Source organism: Anser anser, assembly GCF_964211835.1.
Source record: "Anser anser genome assembly, chromosome: 28".
In the NCBI taxonomy this organism is placed as follows: domain Eukaryota; kingdom Metazoa; phylum Chordata; class Aves; order Anseriformes; family Anatidae; genus Anser; species Anser anser.
This window is the reverse complement of record NC_139749.1, coordinates 2,036,919-2,055,816: the sequence shown is the minus strand read 5'-3', so window position 1 is coordinate 2,055,816 and position 18,898 is coordinate 2,036,919. Positions and strand designations below refer to the sequence as shown.

The 18,898-nt window shown below is 54.8% G+C and overlaps 6 protein-coding genes across 6 annotated transcripts; 3 read left to right on the top strand and 3 right to left on the bottom strand.

Annotated features, from left to right (window-relative positions):
- Positions 1–22: 22 nt before the first annotated feature.
- Positions 23–522, bottom strand: LOC310887481 (uncharacterized protein). Its single transcript, XM_083813468.1, has one exon. It carries the CDS (start codon positions 501–503, stop codon positions 87–89), a length of 417 nt encoding a protein of 138 aa, XP_083669594.1. The 5' UTR covers positions 504–522; the 3' UTR covers positions 23–86.
- Positions 523–1,439: 917 nt separating this feature from the next.
- On the top strand, positions 1,440–2,874 carry LOC310887438 (uncharacterized protein; the record flags this gene model as incomplete). The annotated part of the gene is made up of 1 exon (XM_083813417.1): positions 1,440–2,874. One exon carries the CDS (start codon positions 1,440–1,442, stop codon positions 2,193–2,195), a length of 756 nt encoding a protein of 251 aa, XP_083669543.1. The 3' UTR covers positions 2,196–2,874.
- Positions 2,875–10,335: 7,461 nt separating this feature from the next.
- On the bottom strand, positions 10,336–11,123 carry LOC310887467 (uncharacterized protein). Its single transcript, XM_083813454.1, has one exon. The coding sequence runs from the start codon at positions 11,102–11,104 to the stop codon at positions 10,670–10,672; it is 435 nt and encodes a 144-aa protein (XP_083669580.1). The 5' UTR covers positions 11,105–11,123; the 3' UTR covers positions 10,336–10,669.
- Positions 11,124–12,355: 1,232 nt separating this feature from the next.
- On the top strand, positions 12,356–13,503 carry LOC310887472 (uncharacterized protein). The gene has a single exon (XM_083813459.1). It carries the CDS (start codon positions 12,365–12,367, stop codon positions 12,797–12,799), a length of 435 nt encoding a protein of 144 aa, XP_083669585.1. The 5' UTR covers positions 12,356–12,364; the 3' UTR covers positions 12,800–13,503.
- A 1,551-nt stretch (positions 13,504–15,054) lies between these two features.
- On the bottom strand, positions 15,055–17,305 carry LOC310887468 (uncharacterized protein). Its single transcript, XM_083813455.1, has one exon. It carries the CDS (start codon positions 16,062–16,064, stop codon positions 15,630–15,632), a length of 435 nt encoding a protein of 144 aa, XP_083669581.1. The 5' UTR covers positions 16,065–17,305; the 3' UTR covers positions 15,055–15,629.
- On the top strand, positions 17,180–18,176 carry LOC310887462 (uncharacterized protein). Its single transcript, XM_083813449.1, has 2 exons — positions 17,180–17,206; positions 17,305–18,176. Exon 2 carries the CDS (start codon positions 17,326–17,328, stop codon positions 17,758–17,760), a length of 435 nt encoding a protein of 144 aa, XP_083669575.1. The 5' UTR covers positions 17,180–17,206; positions 17,305–17,325; the 3' UTR covers positions 17,761–18,176.
- The last annotated feature ends 722 nt before the right edge of the window (positions 18,177–18,898 follow it).

Here is an 18,898-nt window from a genome sequence, read left to right as displayed (position 1 = left end):
GGAGCCCTTTCTGTTGGTCTCATGTTGGGACATACCAGGGCAGTTCTGGAGCACTCCTTCATCAGGGGCTGGAGCCAGTGGTGGGCTTAGCAGGGCCCGCAGTTGCCACTGAGGTACCTGAGGCCCCGACGCCAGCCGCCATATCCGCAGCTCCCAAAGGCTGCATAGCCCCCATAGCCCCCAAGGCCTCCATAACCACCAAGGCCTCCATAACCACTAAGGCCGCCATAGCTCAAAAGGCCTCCATAGCCCCCAAAGCCACCACGGCCTCCAAAAGTGCCGCCAAAGCCCCCTGCCACACCCGGGACTCCCGCCGAGCCAACCACGGCATGCTGCGGGAAGGAGCTGAGGATGGGCCCGGGCAAGGTGAGCACCGTGGCCGGGGGCTGGATCACCACGGTGGAGTCAGGGCACTGCCGCACGCAGGGCTCGTTGGCGCTGTCAGCCACTGGGGCCGGGGCAGCCACCCCACACACAGGGGCACACAGGCTGGAGCAGGACATCTTCCACGCGGGCAAGGAGTACTGCAAAGTGCAGGCAGAATTAGGCAAGGATCTGGGGAGAGGCTGTATTGATGAAGTCAGGGAGAGAGCCGCGAGAAGCCTCCAAGAGCAGGACTTACCCAGGTGATCTGTTTAGAGACAAGTGGAAGAAGCAGAATAGAGGGCTGCAAAGACCTCAGCCCTTTTATACCTATCCCTGAGAGCCTGCAGCATCGAACAGTTGGAAGCCCCAGGTATTCATGCAATAAAGCTAGCACCAACATGACACATGTGGAGATGCGAGGCAATTAAATCCCTTCCCATCACGGACATGAGGCGCTAACCGTGCCCTGGGGAGCAGAGAGGTGATGGGAGGGACAGACCATGCCACTCACCTACATGAAAGGCTAGGCGCCACTAAAGCTGACCTCACAGCACCAGTAAATCCCAATGTGTTCATAATCCAAAACTTAGTCTATGAGGAAGTGTCAGAGATATTTTGCGGAAGAAGCTCTTTGCAACTGTGCACAAGGCCAGCACGCCTGCCATTACCGCCCTTTTACGGGCTGGTAAACAGAGGTGGTAGAAGTTTGGGTAAAGGGATGAAGCCATCCCAACCACTTGCAAAAGCTCCCAAACACTCACCATCACCCTGTACAGGCAAGGGCTGCAAGGCACTCAGGTGGGAGTTCAGGAGCATTCCCAACCATTGCCCTTTTCCCTGCCCCTTGGGACATGTGGTACTCCTTGCTCTCCAACTAACCTGAAGGCCAACCAAAGAGCTGTAGCTGTTTTGGTGTTGTGGGTGATGCCCAAACCACCTGGGGGATTAGGAATTCATTGGGGTTTATTGGTGCCATGATGTCAGCTTTGCAGCAGTTGGTCTGTCATGTAGATGAGTGCCACAGTCTGTTCCTCTCATCACCTCCCTGTACCCCAGGACACATTTGAGCCTCAATGTCCCCAGTGGGGAGGGATATAATTGCTCCACGTCTCCACGTGTCTCATGAGTTGTGGTGGCTTAAATGCATGAATATCTGGGGCTTCCACCACCGCCTCCTGCCCGATGCCACAGCCTGTCTGGGAGAGTTAAAAAAGGGCTCAGGGCTTTGCAGCCCTCTATCCTGCTTCCTCCACTTGTCTCTAAACAGATCACCTGGTAAGTCGTGCTCTTGGAGGCTTCTCGGGGCTCTCTCCCTGCCTCCATCAGTACAGCCTCTCCCCAGATCCTTGCCTAATTCTGCCTGCCCTTTGCAGTACTCCTTGCCTGCGTGGAAGATGTCCTGCTCCAGCCTGTGTGCCCCTGTGTGTGGGGTGGCCGCCCCGGCCCCAGTGGCTGACAGCGCCAATGAGCCCTGCGTGCGGCAGTGTCCCGACTCCACCGTGGTGATCCAGCCCCCGGCCACGGTGCTCACCTTGCCCGGGCCCATCCTCAGCTCCTTCCCGCAGCATGCCGTGGTCGGCTCGGCAGGAGTCCCGGGTGTGGCAGGGGGCTTCGGCGGCACTTTTGGAGGCCATGGTGGCTTTGGGGGCTATGGAGGCCTTGGGGGCTATGGCGGCCTTTTGGGCTATGGAGGCCTTGGTGGTTATGGAGGCCTTGGGGGCTATGGAGGCCTTGGGGGCTATGGGGGCTATGGAGCCTTTGGGAGCTGCGGATATGGCGGCTGGCGTCGGGGCCTCAGGTACCTCAGTGGCAACTGCGGGCCCTGCTAAGCCCACCTCTGGCTCCAACCTCTGACAAAGGAGAGCTCCAGTGCTGCCCTGGTATGTCCCGCCATGACACCAGCAGGAAGGGCACCCCTTCATCATCACTGGCCTCTAGAGCTTGGGGGCCCTATGCCTTCATGGGGCGCAACTCTGACTTTTACCTGCCCCGCTAGAGATTGTCTTTAGGACTTGCTGCCCCGTGATACGCAACCCAGCACCTTCCTCCTGTTCCTGTGGCGTCATTTCTGGTTCCATTCTCTGTGCTTTTTCCAAGGAGTTGGTGGATGCTCCTGGACAGGGGCTGCCTTTCTGCCATCTTCCTGCTCCCCTGGACTTGCAATAAAAGCTCTATTGCACCACATTCTCGACCCATGTGTTGTGGTTTAACCCGGCTGGCAGCTAAACACCACACAGCCGTTCGCTCACCCTCCACCCTCCCTCTCTGGGATGGGGGAGAGAAACGGGAAAGTGAAGCCGGTGAGTTGAGATAAAGACAGTTTATTAAGACAGGAATATAATAATATAAGGAACATAAGGAATATAATAATAACAATAATAATAATAATAGTGATAATGATAATAGTATTAACAATAATAATGTGTAAGAAATCAAGTGATGCACAATGCAATTGCTCACCACCCGCTGACCGATGCCCAGCCTATTCCCGAGCAGCCGGCCCCCCCACCCCGGCCAGCCACCCCTATATATTGTTTAGCATGACGTCAGGTGGTATGGAATACCCCTTTGGCCAGTTTGGGTCAGCTGTCCTGGGTCTGTCCCCTCCCAGCTCCTGCTGCACCCCCAGCCTGCTCGCTGGCAGGACAGAGCGAGAAGCCGAAAAGTCCTTGGCCTGATGTAAACACTGCTCTGCAACAATTAAAACATCAGCATGTTATCAGCGCTCTTCTCATCCTAATCCAAAACATAGCACCCTACCAGCTACTATGAGCTACTTAACTCTGTCCTAACTGGAACCAGGACAGATATCCACCCCTTATTCCATACCATTTATGTCATGCTCAGGTTACACTCTGTCCAATACATTCTAATTAATCACCATTTTCATCTATGATATATAGCAATCATGGTAGTGATGACATACATTATTATATAATAATTAACATACTACAATTCAACTCATGGGCTATTCTCACCCAGTATCAAATCCCCTTGAGGTACACACCGGACCTCCCCATTCTTTTGCATTACCCACCAAGTGCATCCAGGTCCCTGAGCAAAAGCAATTCCACGAATGGGTTTGCCTTTTCCTGAGGCAGGAGTAGCCCAGACTGTTTTACCCAGCATGTTTCTTACGTGCACTACAGGAACTTTATCCCCTTCTACAGTGCGTAACAGGTTTGATTGGGCAGGTCCAGCTCGGTTGGCAGATCCCCTGGTATTGACTAACCAGGTGGCCTTTGCCAAATGTGTATCCCAATTTTTGAATGTCCCAGAACCCATTGCTTTCAGTGTAGTCTTCAACAGTCCATTGTATCATTCAACTTTTCCAGAGGCTGGTGCATGATAGGGGATGTGATACACCCACTCAATACCATGTTCTTTGGCCCAAGTGTCTATAAGGTTGTTTCGGAAATGAGTCCCGTTGTCTGACTCAATTCTCTCTGGGGTGCCATGTCGCCATAAGACTTGCTTTTCAAGGCCCAGGATAGTGTTCCGGGCGGTGGCATGGGGCACAGGATATGTTTCCAGCCATCCGGTGGTTGCTTCCACCATTGTAAGTACGTGGCGCTTGCCGTTGCGGGTTTGAGGGAGTGTGATGTAATCAATCTGCCAGGCCTCTCCATATTTATATTTCAGCCATCGTCCTCCATACCAAAGAGGTTTTGACCGTTTGGCTTGCTTGATTGCAGCACGTTTCACAGTCATGAATAACCTGTGCTATAGTGTCCATGGTCAGGTCCACCCCTCGATCACGAGCCCATCTGTATGTTGCATCTCTACCTTGATGGCCTGAGGTGTCATGGGCCCATCGGGCTATAAATAATTCACCTTTATGTTGCCAGTCCAGGTCCACCTGAGCCACTTCAATCTTAGCAGCCTGATCCACCTGCTGGTTGTTTTGATGTTCTTCAGTAGCCCGATTCTTGGGCACATGAGCATCTACATGGCGTACCTTTACAACCAGGTTCTCTACCCGGGCAGCAATATCTTGCCACAATGCCGCAGCCCAGATGGGCTTGCCCCTGCGCTGCCAGTTGTTCTGCTTCCATTGCTGTAACCACCCCCACAGGGCATTTGCTACCATCCATGAATCAGTATAGAGATAGAGAACTGGCCACTTTTCTCGTTCAGCAATATCTAAAGCCAGCTGAATGGCTTTCACTTCTGCAAACTGACTCGATTCACCTTCTCCCTCAGCAGCTTCTGCAACTCGTCGTGTAGGACTCCATACAGCAGCTTTCCATCTCCGATGCTTTCCCACAATACGACAGGACCCGTCAGTGAACAAGGCATATTTCTTCTCATTTTCCGGTAGCTTGTTGTACAGTGGGGCTTCTTCAGCACGAACCACCTCCTCCTCTGATGATATCCCAAAGTATTTGCCTTCTGGCCAGTCCATAATCACCTCCAAGATTCCTGGGCGACTGGGGTTTCCTATTCGAGCTCGCTGAGTAATCAGTGCAACCCACTTGCTCCATGTAGCATCAGTTGCATGATGTGTAGAGGGGACCCTTCCTTTGAACATCCAGCCTAGTACCGGCAGTCGGGGTGCCAGGAGGAGCTGCGCTTCAGTACCGACCACTTCCGAAGCAGATCGAACTCCTTCATATGCTGCCAATATCTCCTTTTCAGTTGGAGTATAGCGGGCTTCAGATCCTCTGTATCCCCGACTCCAAAACCCCAGGGGTCGACCTCGAGTTTCCCCAGGTTCTTTCTGCCAGAGGCTCCAGGTGGGACCATTCTCCCCGGCTGCGGTGTAGAGCACATTCTTTACATCTGGTCCTGTTCGGACTGGCCCGAGGGCTACTGCATGAACTATTTCCTGCTTAATTTGTTCAAAGGCTTGTCGTTGCTCAGGGCCCCATTCAAAAGCATTCTTCTTACGGGTTACTTGGTAGAGCGGGTTTACAATCAGACTGTAATTTGGAATATGCATTCTCCAAAACCCCACGACACCTAGGAAAGTTTGTGTTTCTTTTTTGCTAGTTAGTGGAGACATAGCTGTTATCTTGTTGATCACATCCGTTGGGATTTGACGGCGTCCATCTTGCCATTTTATTCCTAAAAACTGGATCTCTCGTGCAGGTCCTTTAACTTTATTCTGTTTTATGGCAAAACCGGCCTTCAGAAGGATTTGGACTATTTTCTTCCCTTTCTCGAAAACTTCTTCTGCAGTGTCACCCCACACAATGATGTCATCGATGTACTGCAGGTGTTCAGGAGCTTCCCCCTGCTCCAGCGCAGACTGGATCAGTCCATGGCAAATGGTAGGGCTGTGTTTCCACCCCTGGGGCAGCCGATTCCAAGTATATTGGACTCCCCTCCAAGTGAAAGCAAACTGTGGCCTGCACTGTGCTGCTAGAGGGATGGAGAAAAATGCATTAGCGATATCAATTGTGGCATACCACTTGGCTGCCTTTGATTCCAGTTCATACTGGAGTTCTAGCATGTCCGGCACTGCAGCACTCAGTGGTGGCGTGACTTCGTTCAGGCCACGATAGTCCACTGTTAGTCTCCACTCACCATTAGACTTTCGCACTGGCCATATGGGACTATTAAAAGGTGAATGAGTCTTGCTGATCACTCCTTGGCTCTCCAGTTGACGAATTAGCTTATGGATGGGACTCAGGGAGTCTCGGTTGGTGCGATATTGCCGCCGGTGCACAGTTGTGGTAGCAATCGGCACTTGCTGTTCTTCAACCCTCAGCAACCCCACAACAGAAGGGTCCTCTGAGAGACCAGGCAAGGTAGACAACTGTTTAATGTCCTCTGTCTCCAAGGCAGCTATGCCAAAAGCCCAGCGGAACCCTTTTGGGTCCTTGAAATATCCTCTTCTAAGATAGTCTATGCCAAGGATGCACGGAGCATCTGGGCCAGTCACAATACGGTGCTTTTGCCACTCATTACCGGTTAGACTCACTTCAGCCTCCAATACAGTTAACTGCTGGGATCCCCCCGTCACACCATAAATACAGATGGGCTCTGGCCCTTTATAGCTTGATGGCATTAGAGTACATTGTGCACCGGTGTCTACCAAAGCCTTATACTTCTGTGCGTCTGACGTGCCAGGCCATCGAATCCACACAGTCCAATAAACTCGATTGTCCCTTTCCTCCCCCTGGCTGGATGCAGGGCCCCTCTAGTCCTGGTCAGAATCTTCGTTTCTGTGTCTAAAGGACTGCCTGCTGGAAGTTGGAGCAGCAAACTTTTCAGAGAATTCCTTTTTCCCACTTGTTTTCCTTTGCAATTCACGTACCCATGCCTCTAGGGTCGCAGTAGATTTTCCATCCCATTTTCTCATGTCCTCTCCATGGTCACATAGGTAAAACCACAGGGTGGCGCGGTGTGTGTGCCCACCATATTGTCTTCCTTGCATAGATGAACGTTTACCCCTAATAGCTGAGACACTGGTTTGTACAGGTGGGGAGGAAAATAATCTCTCTTCAAGTTGGTGGATCTTTTCGGAAAGTTTCTCCAAAGTATTCTCTTTTAGCTGGTGGACACTGTTTCGTTCAGGTGGAGGGGAAGATAATCTTTCTTCAAGTTGGTGGATCTTTTCAGAAAGTTTCTCCAAAGCATTCTCTTTTAGCTGGTGGACACTGGTTCGTTCAGGTGGAGGGGAAGATAAATTCTCTTTAAGTTGGTGGACCTCTTCAGAGAGTTTCTCGACAGCCGAGACACAGGCCTGTAGGGAAGAGGAGAGATTTCCTTCGTACTGCCGGAGTAATTTAGCCACTTCATTCACTGGGGGATAAGAGGGTGGTGGTGAAGGAGAAAGGGAGAGTGAACAGGTAGGGAAACATGTCTTCCCCTGTCCCCTTCACAGATTGGCTCCCTAACGAAAACAGGCAATAGGTGTAATTGCTAATAGTTTCCGAGATATGGTTTCCAAAGTATAGAGTCGACGTCAGTGCTGAGTACAAATACCAGGTTAAAGTCGTGACCAGATATTTCATCATTTCATAAGCCATTGTTACACCGCACAGTACCATAACAATCTTAAACCAGGGCCAGGAAAGGATAAACAGTGCAACAGGGAGCACATACAGAAAGTAACGCACCATAAAACTCAATTTGGAATACAGGTACAGCAGACTGGAGATTAAGGCAATCAACATCGTGACTAGCAACTATTAAGCAGGTCCAATACTTATACCAATTTTAATTTAACACACTCTGGTCAGATTTGTCGATATCTCAACCCTTCGTGCCCCACGTTGGGTGCCAAAAGGACTGTTGTGGTTTAACCCGGCTGGCAGCTAAACACCACACAGCCGTTCGTTCACCCTCCACCCTCCCTCTCTGGGATGGGGGAGAGAAACGGGAAAGTGAAGCCGGTGAGTTGAGATAAAGACAGTTTATTAAGACAGGAATATAATAATATAAGGAATATAAGGAATATATTAATAACAATAATAACAACAATAGTGATAATGATAATAGTATTAACAATAATAATGTGTAAGAAAACAAGTGATGCACAATGCAATTGCTCACCACCCGCTGACCGATGCCCAGCCTATTCCCGAGCAGCCGGCCCCCCCACCCCGGCCAGCCACCCCTATATATTGTTTAGCATGACGTCAGGTGGTATGGAATACCCCTTTGGCCAGTTTGGGTCAGCTGTCCTGGGTCTGTCCCCTCCCAGCTCCTGCTGCACCCCCAGCCTGCTCGCTGGCAGGACAGAGCGAGAAGCCGAAAAGTCCTTGGCCTGATGTAAACACTGCTCTGCAACAATTAAAACATCAGCATGTTATCAGCGCTCTTCTCATCCTAATCCAAAACATAGCACCCTACCAGCTACTATGAGCTACTTAACTCTGTCCTAACTGGAACCAGGACACCATGGTATTTCTTCATCCTTCTTCTTCCAGACTTCCCCCAAACCTCAGAGCCGGGGCAGTTGGGCTGCTGGCTGCACTCCTGGCTTTGCTAATGGGGCCTTTGGGCCGCTGGGGCAGGGCATTACGACTGAAGATCAGAGTCCCCAGTGGGTCTTGTAGAGGACAGCCCCCTGAACCTCCTCCCTTCTCTCAGTGGGAAGAATGGCAATGCATACCCAATCCTACTTTGAGAACACGACGGAGAAACAGACGTCTTGCACAGCCACCACAGCATGTTTGACCTCTTTATATTGCCTTTTCTATGGTCACCTGTGGAGGTCTGGGGAGACAGAGAGACGGCCACTGCATGGTCAGGGCTCCTGCCACTTGCTGACTGTGCTCATGTGCCCAGCTGCAACTGGTGGCACTGGGAAAGGGGTGAAGGAGACACAGCCAAGTCTGTCCAAGGTTCCCCTCATATCATGTACCCATTGCAGCCATCCAGAGCCAGGGGGCACAAAGGCCTTGAGCAGGAGGTGGGTGTCCGTACCCTCCTCATGTCCCTTCCTTTCCCAAACATCTCCTGATCGTAATCCTGGCTCTGCACAGTGGTCTTTCTTGGAGACGGTTCCTGCCAGGGAAATCAAGAAGAGCAGTCGGGCAGCACGTTGTTCGCTGCTGGGGGCTCAGGAGAACATGCATCACCCATAATTGTCAAGACAGGGGAAGGGGAAAACAGCAGCAAACTGTCCGAGCAGCCACAGCTTTCCTCCACCACCTGCGCAGAAGTTTGTGTGTCTCCTCTTGTGCTTGAGGACCTCTTTTCCATTTCTGCCCATCCACACCACTCCTCAGGCTCCAGTGCTAGGACCCCCAGCCAACCACTGGGTGCTGCCTCACATAGCATCCCCTGCATGCTGGGTGAGGGCAGAGTGGTGGGAGGCAGCAGTCGTGCCTCCTCACAGCCGTTGTGGCCAGGTGTTCTGGGGGCCTGGCCGTGCAGGTCGCTTGGTGTGCTGGTGTGTGAGGAAGGGCAGCCATGGCCTGGCAGCATGTCTGCAGTATGGGGCTGTATGGAGCACTGCTGTCCTACCCGGGCAGAGCTGTGTCCACCAGCTACAAGCACGCAAGCTGTGTATAAAGGGAAGAGCTTCTGGCCCAGTGGTGGGGAAAGGCGTGCAAGTGCTCCATGGAGATGTGGGAGGAAGAGGAGGGAAACCCGAGGGGCTGGAGGAAAGGCTGGTCGGAGGACCTCCGCCTCCTTCCTCTGTCCCGTGGCCTTCCACTTGGCTCTAACCAGGCCTATGCCCTTAGGGAGGCTGTTCTGACCATCTTATAATGGCCGTGCTGTGCACGGCATTTGGAGGAGTTGAGGGAACGCCTGCAGGGCCCCTGAAAATGCTCCGGTGGCAGCTCCCTGGCCTCACAGCAAGAAGTGAATGGAGGTAGGAACATGCAAAAAATGGGGTCGAAAATGTGGTGCAACAGAGATTTTATTTCAGTTCCAAGGGAGCATGGAGACAGCAGAAGGGTAGCCCCTGGCCAGGGGCAGGCCCGACTCCTTGCATAAACAAGAGAAGAGGTGAGCATCAGCAATGCCACAGGAACAGGCGTATGGTGCTGGGCAGTGTCATCATGGGGCAGCAAGTCCTGAAAAAAAGCTCAAGCAGGAAGGACAAAGACAGAGATGGGCCCCATGCAGGCATGAAACCTCCAGGCTCTGAAGCCCAGGGATGCTGAAGAGGAGCCCTTCCTGGCAACATCAGGTAGGGATGTTCCATGGAAGCTCTAGAGCCCTCCTTCATCAGGGGAGAGCTTCTGGCCCAGGGATGGGGAAAGGCATGCAAGTGCTCCATGGAGATGTGGGAGGAAGAGGAGGGAAACCCGAGGGGCTGGAGGAAAGGCTGGTGGGTGGATCTGCGCCTCCTTCCTCTGTCCCGTGGCCTCCCAGCTGACTCTAACCAGGCCTTTTCCCTTGGGGAGGCTGTGGCAACCCTCTTGTAATGGCCGTGCTGCGCAGGGCTTTTGGAGGAGGTGAGGGAGTGCATACGGGGCCCCTGAGGACTCCGCGGTGGCAGCTCCCCAGCCTTACAGCAAGAAGCAAACGGAGGAAGGGTCACAGAAAAGACAGGGTCCAGAATGAGGTGCAACAGAGTTTTTATTTCAGGTCCAGGGGAGCAGGGAGATGGCAGAAAGGCAGCCCCTGACTCCTTGCAGAAGGCAGAGCGTTGGTGAGCAGCCGCAATGCCACAGGAGGCGTCCGTTGCTTGGCTGCATCGTCATGGGGCAGCAAGTCCTGTAGAGAAGCTCAAGCAGGGAGGAGAAGGACAGAGGTGGGCCCCATGCAGGCATTAGGCCTCCATGCTCTGGAGACCAGCGATGATAAAGGGGAGCCTTCCTGATGGTGTCATGTTATGACATTCCGGGGCAGCTCTGGAGCTCTCCTTCGTCAGGGGCTGGAGCCAGTGGTGGGCTTAGCAGGGCCCACAGCTGCCACTGAGGTACCTGAGGCCCCGGCGCCAGCCTCCGTATCCACAGCTCCCAAAGGCTCCATAGCCCCCAAGGCCTCCAAGGCCTCCATAGCCCCCAAGGCCTCCATAACCACCAAGGCCTCCATAGCCCAAAAGGCCGCCATAGCCCCCAAGGCCTCCATAGCCCCCAAAGCCACCACGGCCTCCAAAAGTGCCGCCGAAGCCCCCTGCAACACCCGGGACTCCGGCCGAGCCGACCACGGCATGCTGCGGGAAGGAGCTGAGGATGGGCCCGGGCAAGGTGAGCACCGTGGCCGGGGGCTGGATCACCACGGTGGAGTCGGGGCACTGCCGCACGCAGGGCTCGTTGGCACTGTCAGCCACTGGGGCCGGGGCGGCCACCCCACACACAGGGGCACACAGGCTGGAGCAGGACATCTTCCACGCAGGCAAGGAGTACTGCAAAGGGCAGGCAGAATTAGGCAAGGATCTGGGGAGAGGCTGAACTGATGGAGGTAGGGAGAGAGCCCCGAGAAACCTCCAAGAGCACGACTTACCCAGGTGACCTGTTTAGAGACAAGTGGAGGAAGCAGAATAGAGGGCTGCAAAGCCCTCAGCCCTTTTATATCTGTCTCAGACAGCCTGCGGCGTTGAACAGAGTTGGAAGCCCCAGATATTCATGCAATAAAACTGAAACCCTTCATGACACACGTGGAGACGTGGAGCAATTATATCCCTCCCCATTGAGGACACTGAGGCTCAAACATGCACAGGAGAACAGGGATGTGATGGGAGGAACAAGCTGTGACACATAACGTCTTGAAAGGCCAGTTGCTACTGAAGCTGACCTCACGGCACCAATAAACCCCGATGAATTCCTAATCCCCCAGGTGGAATGGGCTTCACCCACAATGCCAACACAGCCACAGCTCTTTGCTTGGCCTTTGGGTGAATTGGAGAGCAAGGAGTAGCACATGTCCCATGGGGCAGGGAAAAGGGCAATGGTTAGGGATGCTCCTAAACTCACACCTGAGTGCCTTGCAGTCCTTGCCTGTACAGGGTGATGGTGAATGTTTGGGAGCTTTTGCAAGTGGTTGGGATGGCTTCATCCCTTTACCCAAACTTCCACCACCTCTGTTTACCAGCCCATAAAAGGGAGGTAATGGCAGGCGTGCTGGCTGTGCACAGGGTTGCAAAGCACATCTTCCGCCAATTACCCGTGATTCTTCCACATAGAGAACGTTTGGGATTAGGGAAAAATCAGGGTTTATTGGTGTTTCAGGTCAGCTTCAGCAGTGTCTGGCCTTTGATGTAGTTGAATGGCACGGTTTGTCACTCCCATCACCTCCCTGCTCCCCAGGGCAAGTTTGAGCCACAGTGTCCCTGATGGGGAGGGATATAATTGCTCCACATCGCCAAGTGTGTCATGATTTGTGCTGGCTTTATTGCATGAATATCTGAGGCTTCCACCACCGCCCCCTGCCTGATGTTGCAGGCTGTCTGGGACAGGTATAAAAGGGCTGAGGGCTTCGCAGCCCTCTATCCTGCTTCCTCCACTTGTCTCTAAACAGATCACCTGGTAAGTCGTGCTCTTGGAGGCTTCTCGCGGCTCTCTCCCTGCCTCCATCAGTACAGCCTCTCCCCAGATCCTTGCCTAACTCTGCCTGCACTTTGCAGTACTCCTTGCCCGCGTGGAAGATGTCCTGCTCCAGCCTGTGTGCCCCTGTGTGTGGGGTGGCCGCCCCGGCCCCAGTGGCTGACAGCGCCAACGAGCCCTGCGTGCGGCAGTGCCCCGACTCCACCGTGGTGATCCAGCCCCCGGCCACGGTGCTCACCTTGCCCGGGCCCATCCTCAGCTCCTTCCCGCAGCATGCCGTGGTCGGCTCGGCAGGAGTCCCAGGTGTTGCAGGGGGCTTCGGCGGCACTTTTGGAGGCCGTGGTGGCTTTGGGGGCTATGGAGGCCTTGGGGGCTATGGCGGCCTTTTGGGCTATGGAGGCCTTGGTGGTTATGGAGGCCTTGGGGGCTATGGAGGCCTTGGGGGTTATGGGGGCTATGGAGCCTTTGGGAGCTGCGGATATGGCGGCTGGCGTCGGGGCCTCAGGTACCTCAGTGGCAACTGCGGGCCCTGCTAAGCCCACCTCTGGCTCCAACCTCTGACAAAGGAGAGCTCCAGTGCTGCCCTGGTATGTCCCGCCATGACACCAGCAGGAAGGGCACCCCTTCATCATCACTAGCCTCCAGAGCTTGGGGGCCCTATGCCTTCATGGGGCGCAACTCTGACTTTTACCTGCCCCGCTTGAGATTCTCTTCAGGACTTGCTGCCCCGTGATACGCAACCCAGCACCTTCCTCCTGTTCCTGTGGCGTCATTTCTGGTTCCATTCTCTGTGCTTTTTCCAAGGAGTTGGTGGATGCTCCTGGACAGGGGCTGCCTTTCTGCCATCTTCCTGCTCCCCTGGACTTGCAATAAAAGCTCTATTGCACCACATTCTCGACCCATGGTATTTCTTCATCCTTCTTCTTCCAGACTTCCCCCAAACCTCAGAGCCGGGGCAGTTGGGCCGCTGGCTGCACTCCTGGCTTTGCTAATGGGGCCTTTGGGCCGCTGGGGCAGGGCATTACGACTGAAGATCAGAGTCCCCAGTGGGTCTTGTAGAGGACAGCCCCCTGAACCTCCTCCCTTCTCTCAGCGGGAAGAATGGCAATGTTCTCAATGTTTTCAATCTCAATGTTCTTTGAGAACACGACAGAGAAACAGACGTCTTGCACAGCCACCACAGCATGTTTGACCTCTTTATATTGCCTTTTCTATGGTCACCCGTGGAGGTCTGGGGAGACAGAGAGACGGCCACTGCATGGTCAGGGCTCCTGCCACCTGCTGACTGTGCTCATGTGCCCAGCTGCAACTGGTGGCACTGGGAAGGGGTGAAGGAGACACAGCCAAGTCTGCCCAAGGTTCCCCTCACATCATGTACCCATTGCAGCCATCCAGAGCCAGGGGGCACAAAGGCCTTGAGTAGGAGGTGGGTGTCTGTACCCTCCTCATGTCCCTTCCTTTCCCAAACATCTCGTGATTGTGTGATCCTGGCTCTGCACAGTGGTCTTTCTTGGAGACGGTTCCTGCTAGGGAAATCAAGAAGAGCAGTCGGGCAGCACATTGGTCGCTGCTGGGGGCTCAAGAAAACATGCATCACCCGTAATTGTCAAGACAGGGGAAGGGGAAAACAGCAGCAAACTGTCCGAGCAGCCACAGCTTTCCTCCACCACCTGCGCAGAAGTTTGTGTGTCTCCTCTTGTGCTTGAGGACCTCTTTTCCATTTCTGCCCATCCACACCACTCCCCAGGCTCCAGTGCTAGGACCCCCAGCCAACCACTGGGTGCTGCCTCACATAGCATCCCCTGCATGCTGGGTGAGGGCAGAGTGGTGGGAGGCAGCAGTCGTGCTTCCTCACAGCTGTTGTGGCCAGGTGTTCTGGGGGCCTGGCCGTGCAGGTCGCTTGGTGTGCTGGTGTGTGAGGAAGGGCAGCCATGGCCTGGCAGCATGTCTGCAGTATGGGGCTGTGTGGAGCACTGCTGTCCTACCCGGGCAGAGCTGTGTCCACCAGCTACAAGCAGGCAAGCTGTGTATACAGGGAAGAGCTTCTGGCCCAGTGGTGGGGAAAGGCGTGCAAGTGCTCCATGGAGATGTGGGAGGAAGAGGAGGGAAACCCGAGGGGCTGGAGGAAAGGCTGGTCGGAGGACGTCCGCCTCCTTTCTCTGTCCCGTGGCCTTCCACTTGGCTCTAACCAGGCCTATGCCCTTAGGGAGGCTGTGCTGACCGTCTTATAATGGCCGTGCTGTGCAGGGCATTTGGAGGAGTTGAGGGAACGCCTGCAGGGCCCCTGAAAATGCTCCGGTGGCAGCTCCCTGGCCTCACAGCAAGAAGTGAATGGAGGTAGGAACATGCAAAAAATGGGGTCGAAAATGTGGTGCAACAGAGATTTTATTTCAGTTCCAAGGGAGCATGGAGACAGCAGAAGGGTAGCCCCTGGCCAGGGGCAGGCCCGACTCCTTGCATAAACAAGAGAAGAGGTGAGCATCAGCAATGCCACAGGAACAGGCGTATGGTGCTGGGCAGTGTCATCATGGGGCAGCAAGTCCTGAAAAAAAGCTCAAGCAGGAAGGACAAAGACAGAGATGGGCCCCATGCAGGCATGAAACCTCCAGGCTCTGAAGCCCAGGGATGCTGAAGAGGAGCCCTTCCTGGCAACATCAGGTAGGGATGTTCCATGGAAGCTCTAGAGCCCTCCTTCATCAGGGGAGAGCTTCTGGCCCAGGGATGGGGAAAGGCATGCAAGTGCTCCATGGAGATGTGGGAGGAAGAGGAGGGAAACCCGAGGGGCTGGAGGAAAGGCTGGTGGGTGGACCTGCGCCTCCTTCCTCTGTCCCGTGGCCTCCCAGCTGACTCTAACCAGGCCTTTGCCCTTGGGGAGGCTGTGGCAACCCTCTTGTAATGGCCGTGCTGCGCAGGGCTTTTGGAGGAGGTGAGGGAGTGCATACGGGGCCCCTGAGGACTCCGCGGTGGCAGCTCCCTAGCCTTACAGCAAGAAGCAAACGGAGGAAGGGTCACAGAAAAGACAGGGTCCAGAATGAGGTGCAACAGAGTTTTTATTTCAGGTCCAGGGGAGCAGGGAGATGGCAGAAAGGCAGCCCCTGACTCCTTGCAGAAGGCAGAGCGTTGGTGAGCAGCCGCAATGCCACAGGAGGCATCCGTTGCTTGGCTGCATCGTCATGGGGCAGCAAGTCCTGTAGAGAAGCTCAAGCAGGGAGGAGAAGGACAGAGGTGGGCCCCATGCAGGCATTAGGCCTCCATGCTCTGGAGACCAGCGATGATAAAGGGGAGCCTTCCTGATGGTGTCATGTTATGACATTCCGGGGCAGCTCTGGAGCTCTCCTTCGTCAGGGGCTGGAGCCAGTGGTGGGCTTAGCAGGGCCCACAGCTGCCACTGAGGTACCTGAGGCCCCGGCGCCAGCCTCCGTATCCACAGCTCCCAAAGGCTCCATAGCCCCCATAGCCTCCAAGGCCTCCATAGCCCCCAAGGCCTCCATAACCACCAAGGCCTCCATAGCCCAAAAGGCCGCCATAGCCCCCAAGGCCTCCATAGCCCCCAAAGCCACCACGGCCTCCAAAAGTGCCGCCGAAGCCCCCTGCAACACCTGGGACTCCGGCCGAGCCGACCACGGCATGCTGCGGGAAGGAGCTGAGGATGGGCCCGGGCAAGGTGAGCACCGTGGCCGGGGGCTGGATCACCACGGTGGAGTCGGGGCACTGCCGCACGCAGGGCTCATTGGCACTGTCAGCCACTGGGGCCGGGGCGGCCACCCCACACACAGGGGCACACAGGCTGGAGCAGGACATCTTCCACGCAGGCAAGGAGTACTGCAAAGGGCAGGCAGAATTAGGCAAGGATCTGGGGAGAGGCTGAACTGATGGAGGTAGGGAGAGAGCCCCGAGAAACCTCCAAGAGTACGACTTACCCAGGTGATCTGTTTAGAGACAAGTGGAGGAAGCAGGATAGAGGGCTGCAAAGCCCTCAGCCCTTTTATATCTGTCTCAGACAGCCTGCGGCATTGAACAGAGTTGGAAGCCCCAGATATTCATGCAATAAAACTGAAACCCTTCATGACACACGTGGAGACGTGGAGCAATTATATTCCTTCCCCTTCAGGGACACTGAGGCTCAAACATGCGCAGGGGAACAGGGATGTGATGGGAGGAACAAGCTGTGACACATAACGTCTTGAAAGGCCAGCTGCTACTGAAGCTGACCTCACGGCACCAATAAACCCCAATGAATTCCTAATCCCCCAGGCGGATTGGGCTTCACCCACAATGCCAACACAGCCACAGCTCTTTGCTTGGCCTTCAGGTGAATTGGAGAGCAAGGAGTAGCACATGTCCCATGGGGCAGGGAAAAGGGCAATGGTTAGGGATGCTCCTAAACTCCCACCTGAGTGCCTTGCAGTCCTTGCCTGTACAGGGTGATGGTGAATGTTTGGGAGCTTTTGCAAGTGGTTGGGATGGCTTCATCCCTTTACCCAAACTTCCACCACCTCTGTTTACCAGCCCATAAAAGGGAGGTAATGGCAGGCGTGCTGGCTGTGCACAGGGTTGCAAAGCACATCTTCCGCCAATTGCCTGTGACTCTTCCACATAGAGAACGTTTGGGATTAGGGAAAAATCAGGGTTTATTGGTGTTTCAGGTCAGCTTCAGCAGTGTCTGGCCTTTGATGTAGTTGAATGGCATGGTTTGTCACTCCCATCACCTCCCTGCTCCCCAGGGCAAGTTTGAGCCACAGTGTCCCTGATGGGGAGGGATATAATTGCTCCACGTCTCCAAGTGTGTCATGATTTGTGCTGGCTTTATTGCATGAATATCTGAGGCTTCCACCACCGCCCCCTGCCTGATGTTACAGGCTGTCTGGGACAGGTATAAAACGGCTGAGGGCTTCGCAGCCCTCTATCCTGCTTCCTCCACTTGTCTCTAAACAGATCACCTGGTAAGTCGTGCTCTTGGAGGCTTCTCACGGCTCTCTCCCTGCCTCCGTCAGTACAGCCTCTCCCCAGATCCTTGCCTAACTCTGCCTGCACTTTGCAGTACTCCTTGCCTGCGTGGAAGATGTCCTGCTCCAGCCTGTGTGCTCCTGTGTGCGGGGTGGCTGCCCCGGCCCCAGTGGCTGACAGCTTCAACGAGCCCTGCGTGCAGCAGTGCCCTGACTCCACCGTGGTGATCCAGCCCCCGGCCACGGTGCTCACCTTGCCCGGGCCCATCCTCAGCTCCTTCCCGCAGCATGCCGTGGTCGGCTCGGCAGGAGTCCCGGGTGTGGCAGGGGGCTTCGGCGGCACTTTTGGAGGCCGTGGTGGCTTTGGGGGCTATGGAGGCCTTGGGGGCTATGGCGGCCTTTTGGGCTATGGAGGCCTTGGTGGTTATGGAGTCCTTGGTGGCTATGGAGGCCTTGGAGGCTATGGGGGCTATGGAGCATTTGGCAGCTGCGGATATGGCGGCTGGCGTCGGGGCCACAGGTACCTCAGTGGCAACTGCGGGCCCTGTTAAGCCCACCTCTGGCTCCAACCTCTGACAAAGGAGAGCTCCAGAGCTGCCCTGGTATGTCCCGCCATGACACCAGCAGGAAGGGCACCCCTTCATCATCACTGGCCTCCAGAGCTTGGGGGCCTCGTGCCTGCATGGGGCGCAACTCTGACTTTTACCTGCCCCGCTTGAGATTCTCTTCAGGACTTGCTGCCCCGTGATACGCAACCCAGCACCTTCCTCCTGTTCCTGTGGTGTCATTTCTGGTTCCATCCTCTGTGCTTTTTCCAAGGAGTTGGTGGATGCTCCTGGACAGGGGCTGCCTTTCTGCCATCTTCCTGCTCCCCTGGACTTGCAATAAAAGCTCTATTGCACCACATTCTCGACCCATGGTATTTCTTCATCCTTCTTCTTCCAGACTTCCCCCAAACCTCAGAGCCGGGGCAGTTGGGCCGCTGGCTGCACTCCTGGCTTTGCTAATGGGGCCTTTGGGCCGCTGGGGCAGGGCATTACGACTGAAGATCAGAGTCCCCAGTGGGTCTTGTAGAGGACAGCCCCCTGAACCTCCTCCCTTCTCTCAGCGGGAAGAATGGCAATGTTCTCAATGTTTTCAATCTCAATGTTCTTTGAGAACACGACAGAGAAACAGACGTCTTGCACAGCCACCACAGCATGTTTGACCTCTTTATATTGCCTTTTCTATGGTCACCCGTGGAGGTCTGGGGAGACAGAGAGACGGCCACTGCATGGTCAGGGCTCCTGCCACCTGCTGACTGTGCTCATGTGCCCAGCTGCAACTGGTGGCACTGGGAAGGGGTGAAGGAGACACAGCCAAGTCTGCCCAAGGTTCCCCTCACATCATGTACCCATTGCAGCCATCCAGAGCCAGGGGGCACAAAGGCCTTGAGTAGGAGGTGGGTGTCTGTACCCTCCTCATGTCCCTTCCTTTCCCAAACATCTCGTGATTGTGTGATCCTGGCTCTGCACAGTGGTCTTTCTTGGAGACGGTTCCTGCCAGGGAAATCAAGAAGAGCAGTGGGGCAGCACATTGGTCGCTGCTGGGGGCTCAAGAAAACATGCATCACCCGTAATTGTCAAGACAGGGGAAGGGGAAAACAGCAGCAAACTGTCCGAGCAGCCACAGCTTTCCTCCACCACCTGC

Excerpts from the sequence above, each read along its gene's own strand:
- LOC310887468 (XM_083813455.1), bottom strand. The coding sequence starts at position 16,064 with ATGTCCTGCTCCAGCCTGTGTGCCCCTGTGTGTGGGGTGGCCGCCCCG.
- LOC310887481 (XM_083813468.1), bottom strand. The coding sequence starts at position 503 with ATGTCCTGCTCCAGCCTGTGTGCCCCTGTGTGTGGGGTGGCTGCCCCG.
- LOC310887467 (XM_083813454.1), bottom strand. The coding sequence starts at position 11,104 with ATGTCCTGCTCCAGCCTGTGTGCCCCTGTGTGTGGGGTGGCCGCCCCG.
- LOC310887462 (XM_083813449.1), top strand. The coding sequence starts at position 17,326 with ATGTCCTGCTCCAGCCTGTGTGCTCCTGTGTGCGGGGTGGCTGCCCCG.
- LOC310887472 (XM_083813459.1), top strand. The coding sequence starts at position 12,365 with ATGTCCTGCTCCAGCCTGTGTGCCCCTGTGTGTGGGGTGGCCGCCCCG.